The 19197-nt window shown below is 32.6% G+C and overlaps 1 protein-coding gene across 7 annotated transcripts in view; it reads right to left on the minus strand.

Moving 5' to 3' along the window:
- Positions 1–1216: 1216 nt before the first annotated feature.
- Positions 1217–19197, minus strand: part of LOC143245338 (epidermal growth factor-like protein 7) — a 100882-nt gene continuing 82901 nt past the window's right edge. For 6 of the 7 annotated variants that reach the window (XM_076491578.1, XM_076491577.1, XM_076491575.1 and 3 more), the window contains exons 6-9: positions 17859–17981; positions 16360–16442; positions 3976–4195; positions 1217–3644 (exon numbers count right to left, since the gene is read on the minus strand). In XM_076491578.1, the coding sequence (XP_076347693.1) occupies positions 3604–3644; positions 3976–4195; positions 16360–16442; positions 17859–17981 (467 nt within the window). In that variant the 3' untranslated portion in view covers positions 1217–3603. The remainder of the gene's footprint in view (positions 3645–3975; positions 4196–16359; positions 16443–17858; positions 17982–19197) is intronic. The other variant, XR_013025577.1, reaches the window with a different exon arrangement.

The raw sequence follows: 19197 nt of genomic DNA on the forward strand, positions 1-19197 counted from the left end.
CGAGGGCTATCTGCACTAGCCGTCCCTAATTTAGCAATGTAAGACTAGAGGAAAGGCAGCTAGTCATCACCACCCACCGCCAACTCTTGGATTACTCTTTTACCAACGAATAGTGGAATTGATTGTCACATTATAACGCCCCCACGGCTGAAAGGGCGAGCATGTTGGATTAGAACTCGCAACCCTTGGATTTCATCTTAACACGGTTGGCCATGCCTTTGATAAGTTATGTGTAATTTTTTCGTAGCTTTATATGACGAACAGTTCCTTTAAACATGTCATTTAATATTTTACGCCCTCCGCTCGTACAGCGGTATGTCTACAGATTTACAACGCTAAAACTTGGGGTCCGATTCCCCTCGGTGGGCTCAGCAGGTAGCCCGATGTGGCTTTGCTGAAAGAAAACATACACACATAATATTTTACGCTACGGCTAATTCAACTTTTAGGACGTGTAGTAATCACAAGCATTCAAAGTGAATAGTTCTCATAAAACATTTAACTTTTCTTTCTCAGAACTGTGACATCAAATGCATTTCAAGGTGATTTTGTTTAAGTGCTGGTATAGTAGGATATACGAGGAGAATACATAGAGGGAATAGAGCAAAATTTAAAACCTTACAAAGAAAAATTCCCGAAACTTCTCTCAAGGAAGAAAAAAATGATTGAAAATTATGTCAATTGAACGAATGCAATTCCAAATACTGTTTATTAGTGTGTGATACTTATATATAAATAAATATACCAGCAACGACGAATAAACCTCTATTTTATATAATATATCATAATCGAAATCCCAGATGTCGCTTCTTAAAGTTAACTACTTTTCTGTTTACGAACTTGTACATAAACAGTGTTGTTTCCGATATCTTTATGATCCATCCAGGAAATAACTTGAAACAGTTAAATTGACTGTGATCTTCCTGAACTTGAGTTATGATACTCATAATAAGAAAGACTAAGTAATCCATCCATTGTTATTTGTACCGTGTGCATAAACACATAACTTCATGTTCTAGTCTAGCTCATGTTACTGCTATTTCACGCCAGTTCTAAACGTAGGAAAATAAGTAATCCATCCATTGTTATTTGTACCGTGTACATAAACACATAACTTCATGTTCTAGTCTAGTTCATGTTACTGCTATTTCACGCCAGTTCTAAACGTAGGAAAACTAGAAATACTTAAATAGAATAATTTTGAAAGTGAACACACTTCATATTGGAAAACAACTTTATTATATTCAAAATCACGACTTTATACTTGGGAAAATATTTTCTCATCACACTTTTAGCTGCTATGAATAACTAACTTCTAAGCTAACTTTCGGTATAACGGCTGCTATGAATATTCTAATTAGACTACACATATTAATCCATAATCATAATATATATAAACACATCTGAGCGTCTGCAAGGAAACAAAACTATAAACCATTGTAGTTTATGTTGTATTTTACCCACAACAAATAGGGTTATTCTTTCCAACGCTTCGCCGTTTCAACAACAAGTTTTATATTCTTATGTTACATGGTTAAATGGAGTTTCAGAAAAGCCTTTATTTCTCATCTTCCAGTTTAACTGGTATGTTCTGAAAACAAGTGAAATCAGTGAACTTCAACGACATAAATATCAGAGTTCGTATTTACGTATTATGATCCTGTGTCACATTAAATTATCATGTTTTTTTAATGTACTTGGGATAATTTCATCTGTTCTCAAAATGTCAAATAACAACAGAGAACATCTTGAAATAAAAACAAGACGTTTCCTGGACTTATGTGTCTACTCACCTGCTCTCAGTAACTTAAAGTGTAAACTACTTTAAACTGTCATGCAATAAACATTTATAAACTAAATAGCTAAACCACTACACACAGAACGTAAATAACATCACGAAACTCAATCATTACAGTGAATCAAGTTATGTTCATAAAATTAAACAAATAAAAAATATGTGACATATTATATTCGTCATTACCAAAAGTTCCATGATTATATATGGAGCAGTCACAAAATACAAAGTAATGAACAAACATTACCACACGGTACCGTCCAAGTAAGATGTAGAAAATAAGATTGTTCGTATGACGAGCCTGTTTCGCGAAATTCTTATTTTTTATTGAAATGACAAAATAACAATGATGTACTTCCAACTGTTACCTGATAACAATGATGGACATACAACTGTTAGCTGATAACAATGATGTACTTTCAACTGTTACCTGATAACAATGATGTACTTCCAACTGTTACCTGATAACAATGATGAACTTCCAACTGTTACCTGACAACAATGATGAACTTCCAACTGTTACCTGTAAACAATGATGAACTTCCAACTGTTACCTGATAACAATGACGGACATACAACTGTTACCTGATAACAATGATGTATTTCCAACTGTTACCTGATAACAATGATGTACTTCCAACTGTTACCTGATAACAATAATGAACTTCCAACTGTTACCTGATAACAATGATGAACTTCCGACTGTTGCCTCATAATAATAATAATAAACTTCAAATTGTTACTTGACTACCATGATAAAAAAATAATCTTTGAAAGTTTCCAAAATCAGTATTTTATCCATAAAAGATAACGTTTTTAAATTAAGAGTTCCATGAAAAATATTTAACGTTTATCCATGAACGTCGTATTAATAATAAACAAAATCTTGAAATAATAGAAAAAAACATCTATATTACTTTAGAAATAGATGAAATAAAACTGAAAGGTATTTTTACGATAACTAGTTTTTATACAAAATATTTGAATCTAATCACCAAAATTACTGCCAAACGCATGGAGTGATCGGATATCGATAAACTTAAGTTCAAACTTCAAAATATTTTAATGACATGGAAGATCATAGTTCCACAATTAACGTCTGTTTATGATGACGGCGGGAAAGATGTTTCAAACTTCAGGATAAGAAAGTTCAGCTTTTGGGACTCAAATAATTTAAGTTCTAAGAAACGTCGTGACAAGACATGATACACAAGACGATGAGTAAAAAGTAATTAAAAATGTTAACAAGATGATGAGTAATTATTATTAATCTCAAAGCTTTATAACGAGTTACTGGCTGTGAGTCATAAAAATGTACACACAACTTGATAGCAGTTTATTATAACTTACGTTATTGACCAAAAGGTGTGTTAACACTAAAAGTGACGTCTGTCATATGACCTCTTCTTGAGTTCAATTTTGTCATATTCACTTCACATTCCGTCTCCTTGACATTTCGAGAGGGACACTTCGTAAGATCATTAACTTTTCACATCAAGCATTTCATGGTATCTTTAGCGAATACGTTTGTTATTTAAATGCCACTGTTCCTGACTGTTGGTCACTATTAACCCTAAAGTAACTAATTGCTTCTCAAGCACAAACTCGCCGCTTCACATCTTGTTAATTGAGAACAGTAATAATGTTATATTATTATTTAAGAAAATTAGAAACAATTGTATTTGTTTAACCAGAATAAAAACGGACCGAAAAACCAACACGGGCAAGATATATTCTTCATATCTTCTAGTATTCTCTCTTGTATTCCTGTAGAGGACGCTTACTTTTCAATTTTATTTTTAAACTTGTCAAAAGTTTGGTCTTCGTCGTTGTGGCTCGCTACAAGTACCTGTAATCGTTCATAAACATGGTAATGATTGCCAAGTAATGCGATGTTAATAAAAACAGTAAACTAAACGATAGATATTTACATAGTCATCAGTATTTAATGTCACAAGATTAATTAATTTAGATTTTGTTTTTAATGCGACATCGACTTTAAGTCGGTGATATGTTAACCAAATAACTATTTATATTTTTATCAATTACTCGAAACATGAATTTTTATATTAGATGTACCACGACTTTTATATGATTGTTTGGTCTTCTAAGCAGATAGATAAATAGTGAACCGTTGGAACAAAAGATAAAAACAAAAATAATACAGTATTTATACGTACAATCCGCGAGCCGTTCCTCGAGCATCGAAATTTGTTCACTCAGTGAGTGAACTCTCTCCAAGGGGGAACCGTAGAAGGGATACGTGTACTCTTTGGTGTTGCCCTCCAGGGCTGAAGAATAACTTGGCGTTTCAGTACTTTTCTCGGTCATGCTCGACACTGCTTCAGCGATCTTCTGCACGCGATGTTCCAGGTCTGTCAGATTGTGTTGCGCTTGCATCTAGAAAATGAAACAAAATATATATATCAAAAAATTATCACATCGATAAAGAAAACATTAAATTAAACACAACATTAGCATCACACTGATAAAAATACATTCAGTTAAACACAACATTAGTATCACACAGATAAAAATACATTCAGTTAAACACAACATTAGCATCACACTGATAAAAATACATTCAGTTAAACACAACATTAGTATCACACAGATAAAAATACATTCAGTTAAACACAACATTAGCATCACACAGATAAAAATACATTCAGTTAAACACAACATTAGCATCACACAGATAAAAATACATTCAGTTAAACACAACATTAGCATCACACAGATAAAAATACAACATTAGCATCACACTGATAAAAATACATTCAGTTAAACACAACATTAGTATCACACAGATAAAAATACATTCAGTTAAACACAACATTAGCATCACACCGATAAAGAAAACAATCATGTGTTTACTCTAGGTCTTTTATGGACAAATTATACCGCGTTTTACTTTAGGTTATAAGAGCCAATATTAACAGTTTGTATTTCAAGTTTTGGAATCTCAATATTACCTTGTTTTTGTTTGTGAGAGCCACTATTACGATGTTTTACTTTATAAGTGTCAGTAATGACATGTATTTATCATAGTTTTTGAAAGCCAACATTACAATGTTATTAAACTACATAAACATTACTCTCATCATGTTTATATTTTCAATTCTATTGGATGTCGACAAAATTAGCAACAAAATATTATCTGAGATCTTAAATTACTCCTGTCTGTGAATATTTTATTGTATTATATTGTGATGTTGGGTTTCATTATTATTTTATTGTATTATATTGTGATGTTGGGTTTCATTATTATTTTATTGTATTATATTGTGATGTTGGGTTTCATTATTATTTTATTGTATTACATTGTGACGTTGGGTTTTATTATTATGTTATTGTATTATATTGTGATGTTGGGTTTCATTATTATTTTATTGTATTATATTGTGATGTTAAGTTTCATTATTATGTTTTTGTATTGTATTGTAATGTTGGGTTTCATTTCATATCTTATATTCAAAGCTAACAAGACATTTTAAGAACAATGATTCATTTTAAGTATCTGTTCATAGATATTATCTAGGTTTACTACGGATGTTCAGTGTAATAAAACAATGAGAAATGTAATAATTTAGCCTACTATCGCGAGTTAGAAGTCTATTCGAAATGTTTAGGTCTCTTCAGGTTTCATCCCTTCCACAGATTATCTGAATAGTGTAACAAATTTACTGTTATACGTTTATTTTAATACCTATGGTTGTTTCAGTATAGTTTACTTTCTCGCATGTAACATATACACTGCTGGCCAAAATGTTAAGGCCAATGAACATAAAGAAAAAATATGCATTTTGCATTGTTAGACTCAACCACTTATTTGAGTAGAGCTTTGAAAGATGAAAATAAGAAAAGGAAAATAAAAATTAAAAAAGAATTAGCATTTGATAGAGAAAATGTAAACACTATGAAATTAGGTTAAATACTAACTGGTCAAAAGTTTAAGACAATACTGAAACAAAGCGTTAATCGCTAAACACGTAACAAAATTTAGTCATTTGTGTTCAAGTATTAGCGTTATCAACATCTCCCACTGAAATTTCTTATGTTACATGGCAGAAGCTAAAAAGTTGACAGAGTTTGAACGTGGCAGATTTGTCGAGCTGCAAGAAATGTCTCTCTCAGCGTGTCATCGATGGTGAGATTGGGTGTAGTAAAACTGCCGTTGCAAATTTCTTAAAAGACACTGAGGGATATGGAACGAGAATTCTAAGTGGTCAGCTAAAGAAAATTTCGCCGGCGTTGAGCAGAAGGATTTGACGGGTTGTCCGGCAAGACACCAGCAGATCGTCGAACCAGATTAAGATCCTTACAAATGCAGAATGCAACTCAAGAACAATAAGACGGAATCTACGAGAAAAAGGCTTTAAAAATCGTAAACGTCTTTAAAGGCACCGCCTCCTTCCACACCACGAAATAGCTCGGTTAAACTTTGCTGAGAAGTTTCAAACATGGGACGTAGAAAAGTGAAGAAGGTTTTGTTCTCTGATGAGAAAAAAATTAACCTGGATGGTCCAGATGGCTTTCGACGACACTGGCACGATGAAGATGTCCCATTCTAGGGAACAATCGAGCTTCAGGTTATACAGTGGCGTGAAACAGAAGCTGGCTACATTGGCATGTTGAGAGCATCCTTATTCACTGAAGGCCCTCGCTTATGTGTAAATGACTGGATCTTTTAGCAGGACAATGCTGCAATCCATAGTGCCCGCAGGACAAAGGACTTTTCATGACGAATAACGTGATTCTTTTGGACCATCCAGCGTGTTCGCCCGAACTGAAACCCACTGAAAATTTTGGGGTTGGATGGCAAGGGAACTCTATAGAAATGGACATCAATTCCAAACACTGCATGATCTTCGTGAAGCCATCTTCACCACTTGGAATAACATTCCAGCCAGCCTTGTGCAAACGCGTCTATCGACCATGCCAAAGCGAATGTTTGAAATTATTCGCAATAACGGCCGTGCAAGTCACTACTGAGATCTCTTGTTGGGCATTTCCTACCCTGTTTAGGACTTCTCGTTGATATGGTCCTAAACTTTTGACCAGCTAGTATTTATGCTAATTTCATAGTGTTGACGTTTTCCCTATTACATGCTAAAAAAGTTTTTTATTTTTATTTTCCCTTTCCTTATTTTCATCTTTCGAAGCTCTATTCAAATAAGTGGTTGAGTCTAAGAACGCAAAATGCATATTATTTCTTTATGTTCATTGATCTTAAGATTTTGGCCAGCAGTGTATTGTTGGCTGTGCATTCCGTATGTCACGCCTGTTCTTTAATTTTGTAAATGATTCTTGAGAGTAACAATCAACAACATTTGTTTTACTAAAATGCACTAGAACATTGTTGAAACTTCGAGAAACTGGCATGTTTCATATAATAGCATTTAGTCGAGAGACAGTAATAGATGATTATTACTGGACAGTTAACGTAACTGTGCTATAATCCTCGGAAGTTATAATTATGATAAACGCCTATTAACCAGAAAACTACAGAGCTAGACCAAGGATTTACAGAAGTAGAACAATAAAAACCTTCAGTGAATTATTTCAGACGTTAGTGTTTCTACGAAGACATTAAATATCATCACTGAGAAAAGCCAGCTTGTTATGAAAGCCAGCTACCGAGTCAAACTAGGTAGCTTTAACAAAATATGTGACAATATCAACTCAGCTACCGAGCCAAGCTAGGTAGCTTAAACAAGGTGTGTGACAATATCAACTCAGCTACCGAGCCAAGCTAGGTAGCTTTACCAAGGTTTGTTATAATATCAACTCACAATTAATGTACTCGTCGTGGACTTGGATCGTTAATAAAGTATACATTTCTAGACCGGATATAAGACCCAGTATTGTTTGTAAACATTTGTATACAAACCATTGTTTTTCTTTTTGTATATATATATATATATAATAAAGTATACAGTTCTAGACCGGATATAAGACCAAGTATTGTCTGTAAACATTTGTATACAAACCATTGTTTTTCTTTTTGTATATATATATATATATAATAAAGTATACAGTTCTAGACCGGATATAAGATCCAGTATTGTCTGTAAACATTTGTATACAAACCATTGTTTTTCTTTTTGTATATATATATATATAATAAAGTATACAGTTCTAGACCGGATATAAGACCCAGTATTGTCTGTAAACATTTGTATACAAACCATTGTTTTTCTTTTTGTATATATATATATATAATAAAGTATACAGTTCTAGACCGGATATAAGACCCAGTATTGTCTGTAAACATTTGTATACAAACCATTGTTTTTCTTTTTGTATATATATATATATAATAAAGTATACAGTTCTAGACCGGATATAAGACCCAGTATTGTCTGTAAACATTTGTATACAAACCATTGTTTTTAATTTTGTATATTAAAATACATTTGTGTCCAAAAGGAAACTTTATTGAAAAATATTAACATTTAATTAACTACTGAATTCAATCAAATTTCCAGTTATTTTAAATAGTAACATGTAAAATACGTGATATAATAAATCAGAAACTCGTTGTGCGCCAGTGGCATACAACGCTAAACACCAGGATTCGATACCCGTGGTGGACAGTGCACAGATAGCCCTGTGTGCTTGATTGAAAAACAACAACGCAGATTCGTTCGAAATAAATTACAATACGTTACAATATGGATCTAGTGGATTATTTTATTTTTATTATTGTTACATGTGTTTGAATCTTTCCATTGGTCATTACTTGTCGTGAAATGTATTACACAAAACGTTAAATCACGTAAAATACTATGAAAAACAGCTTAAACTGAAGTGATGGTGAGCAGTATAATCTAGAATGAAACCAACAAAATTAACTGAAATTTCCAAACAAGAAATGCCTTAGTTTAAAACATGAAAAATATTAATTATTGAAATAACTTGGAACTCATAGAAGTCGACAAATGATAACAAAAAAGATTAGCTTATTGAAACAGGGAAATTATACATAAATCTCATAAATTGACTCGTCTGAAGAAAATGAAAGTGCCTAGGGATTGACACGTCATAATAAAATTGACACACCTAAACAGAAGTTATAGTCCTAGAGTTTGACACGTGATAATAAAACTGACACACCTAAACAGAAGGCGAAGTCCTAGAGTTTGACAAATACCAAATAAAATAGTGTGAAGCATGACCGAAATAAAACAAGAGGGAACCCTCAGTAGCCGCGGTACTTGAAATTCTTTCAGACAGTATTAAAGTAAACTAATGTATAAGACATAGGCATGGTGAAATAGAGCAACTTAAAGAGTTTGACATTCTAAGTCCAATATTGTAATCGGCCAAGGAATGAGGGAGCTATGAGTGAGTTAAAAAGTTTGCACTTGAGAAAGAAGACAACAAAAAGAAGTTGAGAGCCATTTTGCCGCAGCTGAAAAAGTACTGCCAGGCTTGGAAATGTTACTCAAACATTAAAATCTAATATATAAAGCAAATGTTTGTCTGTTTCTTTGCAAAAATCAGCATACTCAACGTTGTTACATGAAATGTGAAATTCTTATCCTTTATAATGATTAGGTATCTGTTTAGGTGATATCCCGAGCAACGCTGCGTAAGGGTGGTAGTAATAAATAAAGAACAGGACCTACCATAGTTTGACTAGTGAACTAAAAAATGAAGGGTGGGTCCCTACTCAAACTAAGAGGAAATCTAATTATTACTGTTCGTTATTAATGAGTAACTGTAATGATCTTTGTTATAACATTTCATACGTAAATGTAATGATCTTTGTTATTTTCCTTATAATAACATTTCATACGTAAATGTAATGATCTTTGTTATTTTCCTTATAATAACATTTCATACGTAAATGTAATGATCTTTGTTATTTTCCTTATAATAACATTTCATACGTAAATGTAATGATCTCTGTTATTTTCCTTATAATAACATTTGATAGCATATTAAACTAAAATCAAGTCTAATTAGTATGGCCGATACAAATGTAAATATTTTATACAATATCAAACATTCACTTAATAAGTTGACAAGAACTCACTAAAGTTTATTTGTCCTTTTCTATTACGAACACACCAGACTTCAGAACCTGTAGATCATGTTACGATACTTTACTGACTTATTTTTACATATTTAGTGCACAAATATAGTCAACATGACTCTATCAAAACTTGAAAAGCTCGAGAATGTATAGTTTCCACACTACTAGTAGACAAAACTTGAGTTTTTATTTAGTTTCTATTTGTTTCAAATCGATAAAGATTAACCTTGCATTATGGTATCACATATTTTTAAATTTTGTTTTAAAGTTAAAAGTTTAAAGATATATCTGTAACGTTAAATTTACAATGCTTGAGTTTAACGGGTTGTTTAAAATATATGATAGAAAACACAACATAACAAAAATTTATTATGACAAAAATCTACGACATGAAGAATTACAATTCTCTTCTCTGAAACACAATGGTAAAAAAATATATGACATGAGGAACTATAATTCTGTTCTCTGAAACACAACGGTTAAAAGAAATTAAGAGGGTAAGAGGTAATGTTTAAAACACAACGTAATACTACGACTTGTTAATGAAGAGGTTAAGAGGTAATGTTTAAAACACAACGTAATACTACGACTTGTTAATGAAGAGGTTAAGAGGTAATGTTTAAAACACAACGTAATACTACGACTTGTTAATGAAGAGGTTAAGAGGTAATGTTTAAAACACAACGTAATACTACGACTTGTTAATGAAGAGGTTAAGAGGTAATGTTTAAAACACAACGTAATACTACGACTTGTTAATGAAGAGGTTAAGAGGTAATGTTTAAAACACAACGTAATACTACGACTTGTTAATGAAGAGGTTAAGAGGTAATGTTTAAAACACAACGTAATACTACGACTTGTTAATGAAGAGGTTAAGAGGTAATATTTAAAACACAACGTAATACTACGACTTGTTAATGAAGAGGTTAAGAGGTAATATTTAAAACACAACGTAATACTACGACTTGTTAATGAAGAGGTTAAGAGGTAATATTTAAAACACAACGTAATACTACGACTTGTTAATGAAGAGGTTAAGAGGTAATGTTTAAAACACAACGTAATACTACGACTTTTTTTAAAAGCACGAGTGTATAAATGTGCTGTTCTCGGAGTTTGATCATATTACTTGTTTAAATCCTTCCACATGGAGATATTATTCTGATGCACAAATGTTTGAAACCAAATTACCATCTGACAAAGTTTCTGGTTCTTTTTGACCAACTGATTCTAAAATCTTAAGAAATTCCAAGCAGTCCTCAATTTTCCTGTTATTGTCTTTCTATCATTTGTGTATTATCAAAGTCGTTCAACAATTCCCGAGTTATCAAATTCTTTCTATTATTTGTGGAGTATCAAAGTATTTCTATCATTTGTGTATTATCAAAGTCGTTCAACAATTCCCGAGCTATCAAATTCTTTCCATTATTTGTGGAGTATCAAAGTATTTCTATCATTTGTGTATTATCAAAGTCGTTCAACAATTCCCGAGCTATCAAATTCTTTCCATTATTTGTGGAGAATCAAAGTATTTCTATCATTTGTGTATTATTAAAGTCGTTCAACAATTCCCGAGCTATCAAATTCTTTCTATTATTTGTGGAGTATCAAAGTATTTCTATCATTTGTGTATTATCAAAGTCGTTCAACAATTCCCGAGTTATCAAATTCTTTCTATTATTTGTGGAGTATCAAAGTATTTCTATCATTTGTGTATTATCAAAGTCGTTCAACAATTCCCGAGCTATCAAATTCTTTCCATTATTTGTGGAGTATCAAAGTATTTCTATCATTTGTGTATTATCAAAGTCGTTCAACAATTCCCGAGCTATCAAATTCTTTCCATTATTTGTGGAGAATCAAAGTATTTCTATCATTTGTGTATTATTAAAGTCGTTCAACAATTCCCGAGCTATCAAATTCTTTCTATTATTTGTGGAGTATCAAAGTATTTCTATCATTTGTGTATTATCAAAGTCGTTCAACAATTCCCGAGCTATCAAATTCTTTCCATTATTTGTGGAGTATCAAAGTATTTCTATCATTTGTGTATTATCAAAGTCGTTCAACAATTCCCGAGTTATCAAATTCTTTCTATTATTTGTGGAGTATCAAAGTATTTCTATCATTTGTGTATTATCAAAGTCGTTCAACAATTCCCGAGCTATCAAATTCTTTCCATTATTTGTGGAGAATCAAAGTATTTCTATCATTTGTGTATTATTAAAGTCGTTCAACAATTCCCGAGCTATCAAATTCTTTCTATTATTTGTGGAGTATCAAAGTATTTCTATCATTTGTGTATTATCAAAGTCGTTCAACAATTCCCGAGCTATCAAATTCTTTCCATTATTTGTGGAGTATCAAAGTATTTCTATCATTTGTGTATTATCAAAGTCGTTCAACAATTCCCGAGCTATCAAATTCTTTCCATTATTTGTGGAGTATCAAAGTATTTCTATCATTTGTGTATTATTAAAGTCGTTCAACAATTCCCGAGCTATCAAATTCTTTCTATTATTTGTGGAGTATCAAAGTATTTCTATCATTTGTGTATTATCAAAGTCGTTCAACAATTCCCGAGCTATCAAATTCTTTCCATTATTTGTGGAGTATCAAAGTATTTCTATCATTTGTGTATTATCAAAGTCGTTCAACAATTCCCGAGTTATCAAATTCTTTCTATTATTTGTGGAGTATCAAAGTATTTCTATCATTTGTGTATTATCAAAGTCGTTCAACAATTCCCGAGCTATCAAATTCTTTCCATTATTTGTGGAGAATCAAAGTATTTCTATCATTTGTGTATTATTAAAGTCGTTCAACAATTCCCGAGCTATCAAATTCTTTCTATTATTTGTGGAGTATCAAAGTATTTCTATCATTTGTGTATTATCAAAGTCGTTCAACAATTCCCGAGCTATCAAATTCTTTCCATTATTTGTGGAGAATCAAAGTATTTCTATCATTTGTGTATTATTAAAGTCGTTCAACAATTCCCGAGCTATCAAATTCTTTCTATTATTTGTGGAGTATCAAAGTATTTCTATCATTTGTGTATTATCAAAGTCGTTCAACAAATCCCGAGTTATCAAATTCTTTCTATTATTTGTGGAGTATCAAAGTATTTCTATCATTCGTAAGCTATCAACGTTTACAGATTATGAGAGAAAATATCTAGCTTGGTAAGAAAACAACTTGTATTATTAATAAACAAACAACCTCTACCCCCAGGTTCAACTCACACTGACTTATCCCTTGGCCTGTTTTCTTTTTGTACAAGAGCCGCCTACCAACACTTGTTGTAACTGTAAGAACCATTTAAAGATTAGTCAATAAATACCCACAGATCTTCCTTCAATAACACGAAAAAGAACAACAAACACACATCAGTTACACATTACCCCGGACTTTGTAGGCCTTCAATCTGCAGTTGGTGAAGACCACTCTTATGTAAGTAAGCAACAAATACCCTTACTGTTAAAATTGTTTTAATTAGTATAATAAACCATCGCTTTGTTTTTCATGTGTACGAAACTCTGAATGATATATTTTTATTTTATTCTTTTAGCATGACTTTCATGTACAAATGTGTTTGTGTTATTTTTCATCCATGTTAATATTAAATTTTAATTGTGTTATACAACTCAGTTTATATGTGTTTATATGTGTTTATTCTGCTCTTTACTTCTATCGCTGTTGTCGAAGGTATTAAATATCATCCGGAATTTACTTATTTTGCACGAGGAACATTTGGAGGGTCTCTAGCCTGATCCTGCTAATGATACATTGAAGCACTACGTTCGGAGCGTCTCTAGCCTGATTCTGTTAATAATATATCAGAAAACAACGTTTGGAGTGTCTCTAGCCTGGTCCTGTTAAATATATGTCAGAACACAACGTTTGGGGTGTCCCTAGCTTGGTTCTGTTAATCATATCTCGGAACACAACGTTTGGAGTGTCTCTAGCCTGGTTCTCTTAATGATACATCAAAGTACAACATTCGGAGCATCTCTAGCCTGGTTCTGTTTATGATATGTCAAAACACAATATTTGGAGCGTCTCCAGCCTGATCCTGTTAATGATACGTCAGAGAACAACATTTGGAGCATATCTAGCCTGATGCTGTTAATGATACGTCAGAGCACAACATTTCGAGCGTCTCTAGTTTGATTCTGCTAATGATACGTCAGAGCACAACGTTTGGAGCGTCTCTAGCCTAATCCTGTTAATGATACGTTAGAGCACAACATTTGGAGCGTCTCTAGCGTGATCCTGTTAATGATATGTCAAAACACAACAATTGGAGCGTCTGTAGCCTGATTTTATTAATGATACGTCAAAGCACAACGTTTTGAAGCATCTCTAGCCTGATTCTGTTTATGATATGTCAAAACACAATGTTCGAAGCGTCTCTAGCCTAATCCTGTTAATGATACGTCAGAACACAACGTTTGGGGTGTCCCTAGCTTGATTCTGTTAATCATATCTCGGAACACAACGTTTGGAGTGTCTCTAGCCTGGTTCTGTTAATGATACGTCAAAGCACAACGTTTGGAGTGTCTCCAGTTTGGTTCTGTTAATGATACGTCAGAGCAGAACATTTGGAGCGTCTCTAGCCTAATCTTGTTAATGATACGTCAGAGCACAACGTTTTGGAGCGTCTCTAACCTGATTCTGTTAATAATATGTCAGAACATAACGTTTGGAGCGTCTCTAGCCTGATCCTGTTAATGATACGTCAGAGCACAACATTTGGAGCGTTTCTAACCTGGTTCTTTTAATGATACGTCAGACTTCAACGTTTGAAGTATCTTTAGCTTGGTTCTGTTAATAATATGTCAGAACACAACGTTTGGAGCGTCTCTATACTGATCTTGTTAATAATATGTTAGAACACAACGTTTGGAGTGTCTCTAGCTTGGTTCTGTTAATGATACGTCAGAACACAACGTTTGGAGCGTCTCTATGGTGATCCTGTTAATAATATGTTAGAACACAACGTTTGGAATGTCTCTAGCCTTGTTCTGTTAATAATATGTGAAACACAACGTTTGGAATGTCTCTGGTATTATCCTGTTAATGAAACATCCCAGCAATTTCTTTTATCAAAGTATGGACATTTCGGTGTGCTTCGTTATTATGAACTATTTGTTTTATCTTTAAAAGAACTTTTACAAGAACGTGTCAAGTTATTTGGCCAATGAAGATATGAAAAATGCAGAAGAAAGAAGTCAAAGCGGTTATTATGCATACACACGACAAAGGCTTGACTTCCTCAAAACAAACGCGAGGACTGCACTGGGGAAAAATGTTCCTTTCTGTCACGCAGTAAATAATTTGATGATGGAATGAGTGTACTCTCGAAATAGCATACTATACTTATAATTTAAAATTTAATGTGTTGCTGCAACAACATGTTCAAACCTGAACACAGACTTTAATTTCCTCACATAAAACTGAACACAGACTTTAAATTTCTCCCATAAACCTGAACACAGACTTTAATTTCCTCACATAAAACTGAACACAGACTTTAATTTCCTCACATAAATTTGAACACAGACTTTAATTTCCTCACATAAAACTGAATACGGACTTTAATTTCCTCCCATAAACCTGAACACAGACTTTAATATCCTCACATAAAACTTAATACGGACTTTAATTTCTGTTCATTTCAATAAACTATGACGAACTTTATAAGCACAAGAAACATGCAACTTTTAACATTTATTTTTCTGTAACAAACCGACAGATGAAAACGGAATAATGACATTCTAAGTCAGGAATAATGACATTCTAAACCAAACTACTGTAAAAAATAACATGAGTAGAAGCTGAACAAATTTGAAAAATCTGAAATCTTGTTTGAAAGAAACTTTAATCAGATTTCAGTCAGACTAGTCCAAGATCCAGAAGATATAAACTTGCTAATTTCTTTCAAAATAAACAAGTATATAATGGTATAAATGAAAAGGAACAGAGACTGAATTTTACGCCTACAGAGTTTAGAAGATGTAACAGTGGCAAATTTATTTGAATACATCACTTAAAGCTAAACAAGGTAAAGCTGATGAGTTTAAAAACAAATGGAACATTTATTAACAGAAACTCTCCTCTTGTAGTACATCTAGTAAGGCATGTGTATTTTCTTGTAGCAAAGTCATATTGGGCTATCTGCTGTATCCATCGAGGGGAATCTAGCCCCTGATTTGAGCGTTATAAATCCATAGACTTATCGCTGTATTAGCTGAGGGCCTGCTAGCAAGGAAAGATATTTCGAGAATCATGGTTATATTTCTATTAAAATGTATGCGAGTCTACTGAAAATAAAATCAGAAACTATTTTATGTTATATCTTTTTCTAACAAATCAAATAAAACTTGGTACTTGAAACTTACTACACATATGAATTCATCTGAAGAAAATTAAAAACAAAGACTTTACTTTTCCAGGATATTGTATAGAAGGTTATCTTTCTGTAATGTTCCCAAGTCATCATAAATAAAATTACCTTTTCTAATACGACAATCCTCTGGTTCAGTTCCTGGTAGTCTTGCACAAACTTCTGATATTCAGGCACCGTGTGAAGATTCACTAAATACACAAAAATATATCCTGAGAGGTTTCAGAGAAATTCATATTGAAACGAAATATTGAGGAAAAAATTGAAAACGTATTCTTTATAATAGTTTTGAATGAAGAATGAACTTTTTAAAAATAATTCAATATTAGTACAATTTATTTACTTAATTCCAGCTGGCTAAATCCTTGAATTATCAACTGTTTTCTTACACAATTTACTACCAGTGGAGTCCATATTTACATAATAACAAAACCATGGAATAGTAAGTTTTGTGGCACATAAATAGCTTAGAAAAATAAGATGTATTTAAAATAGTGATGTAGTGTGGGTTTCATTTAAAATAGTGATGTGGTGTGGGTTTCATTTAAAATAGTGATGTGGTGTGGGTTTCATTTAAAATAGTGATGTAGTGTGGGTTTCATTTAATATAGTGATGCAGTGTGGGTTTCATTTAATATAGTGATGTAGTGTGAGTTTCATTTAATATAGTGATGTAGTGTGAGTTTCATTTAAAATAGTGATGTGGTGTGGGTTTCATTTAAAATAGTGATGTAGTGTGGGTTTCATTTAATTTAGTGATGTAGTGTGGGTTTCATTTAATATAGTGATGTAGTCTGGGTTTCATTTAAAAATAGTGATGTAGTGTGGGTTTCATTTAATTTAGTGATGTAGTGTAGGTTTCATTTAATATAGTGATGTAGTGTGGGTTTCATTTAATATAGTGATGTAGTGTGGGTTTCATTTAATATAGTGATGTAGTGTGGGTTTCATTTAATATAGTGAAGTAGTGTGGGTTTCATTTAATATAGTGATGTAGTCTGGGTTTCATTTAATATAGTGATGTAGTGTGAGTTTCATTTAATGTAGTGATGTGGTGTGGGTTTCATTTAATATAGTTATGTGGTGTGGTTTCATTTAATATAGTGATGTATTGTAGGTTTCATTTAATATAGTGAAGTAGTTAATAAATTTAACTGTCTGTAACAACGATACAGTTTACAAAAGATGTTAATAAAAGTAACTGTCTGTAACAACGGTACAGTTTACAAAATATGTAAATAAATGTAACTGTCTGTAACAACGGTACAGTTTACAAAATATATTAATAAATGTAACTGTCTGTAACAACGGTACAGTTTACAAAATATATTAATAAATGTAACTGTCTGTAACAACGGTACAGTTTACAAAATATATTAATAAATGTAACTGTCTGTAACAACGGTAACACTAGTATGGTTATTACTGCGATTTTTTTCACATTTTCAGATTACTTTGAGAACGTCTTCGATGTAACGTTCGTGTGTTAGATGAAAATACCAATTTTGACTTCTTGTCACGTTTTATGTAGGATTGTACACTAAGTTATGAGTGGTATTTCACAAAGCCTTCGAATGATGTCTTTACAGGAAACAAAGAGACGTTACTTTTGCAGGATTTTCCGTCCTTCTGTAGGATAAATCCGTCGTGACACTCGCAGCTGTAACTGCCTGGAGTGTTAACACACTTGTGTTCACAGTTCCCGTTGTGTTTCAAACATTTATTCTCAACTATAGGAAAACAGAGAAGGAATCCAAAAGCTATACAAACATAAAACAATTAAACCTCACACACAAACACATTTCGCCGTTTTTAATGACTAATGTGTCGAGAAATATGCAGGATTTATTTTTAAAGATACCTCAAAGGTCTATAAATATTACGATGCACTATAATATACCATAGTGAAAACAGAGACTTTAAATCAACACGACTCAACTTTTATTATACCTAAATATCATCATAAGCATCAAATATTTATGTAATGTATTTTAGTTAAATCACAAAAACCTAATTATCAGTAGATGTTAACACACGAGGAAAACCAATAAACAAACTAAAAAAAATGCTCCCATAATATTCATGAATTTTAAATATTGTTTTATAATAAGTGTATCATGACAGCTTTGTTGATTTCTTGCTTTTATAATACGCACATACTTATAAAACTTTCAAACTCAAAGTGCTGACGTAATACATTATAGCCACCTTGATTCTGTTCTCTACTCAGATGTGTGTCTATATTCTTTAAGTTTTCTGTAATTTAAATATTGCACGTGTGATTACTAGTGACAAGAAAAAAATACAATGAGAAAAAATAATGTAAATGTTTGTTTGTTTGGGAATTTCGCGAAAGTTACACGAGGGTTATCTGCGCTACTTGTCTCTAATTTAGCGGTGTGAGACTAGAGGGAAGGCAGCTAGTCATCACCACCCACCGCCAACTCTTAGGCTTTTTTTTTTTACCATTGAATAGTGGGATTGCCCATCACATTATAACGATCCCACGACTGAGAGGGCGAGCATGTTTCTTATGACGGGTATTCGTACCAGTGACCCTCAGATTAAGAGTCGCGCGCTCTAACCACCAGGCCGTGTGAATGCATTTGTTTGGACGTGGATTTCGTGTTGTTGTTGTTTTTCAGTTAACACAAGCGTATGCTTGTAAAAAGCACATAACGTAGATAAGCAATGTCCTATGCTTGAAATACATGAGAGATGGACTTCATCAATTTAGTACTTAATTACTGGAAGAGTCTGAGATGTCATGAAGTTTGTTTTAAAAGACCTGGAAATTGTATTTCTCGTTGTGAATCCACAGACACTTCATGCGTAAGGGGGCTAAACTATCAGTTCGTCAGAGACCTCTACAATGCAAATATAACTGTTTCTAATTTGTAACAACTGAACTGGTGAAAAGTAGCCAGGCTGGAGCACTACCAAAGT

Source organism: Tachypleus tridentatus, chromosome 2 (assembly GCF_004210375.1).
Source record: "Tachypleus tridentatus isolate NWPU-2018 chromosome 2, ASM421037v1, whole genome shotgun sequence".
Lineage (NCBI taxonomy): Eukaryota > Metazoa > Arthropoda > Merostomata > Xiphosura > Limulidae > Tachypleus > Tachypleus tridentatus.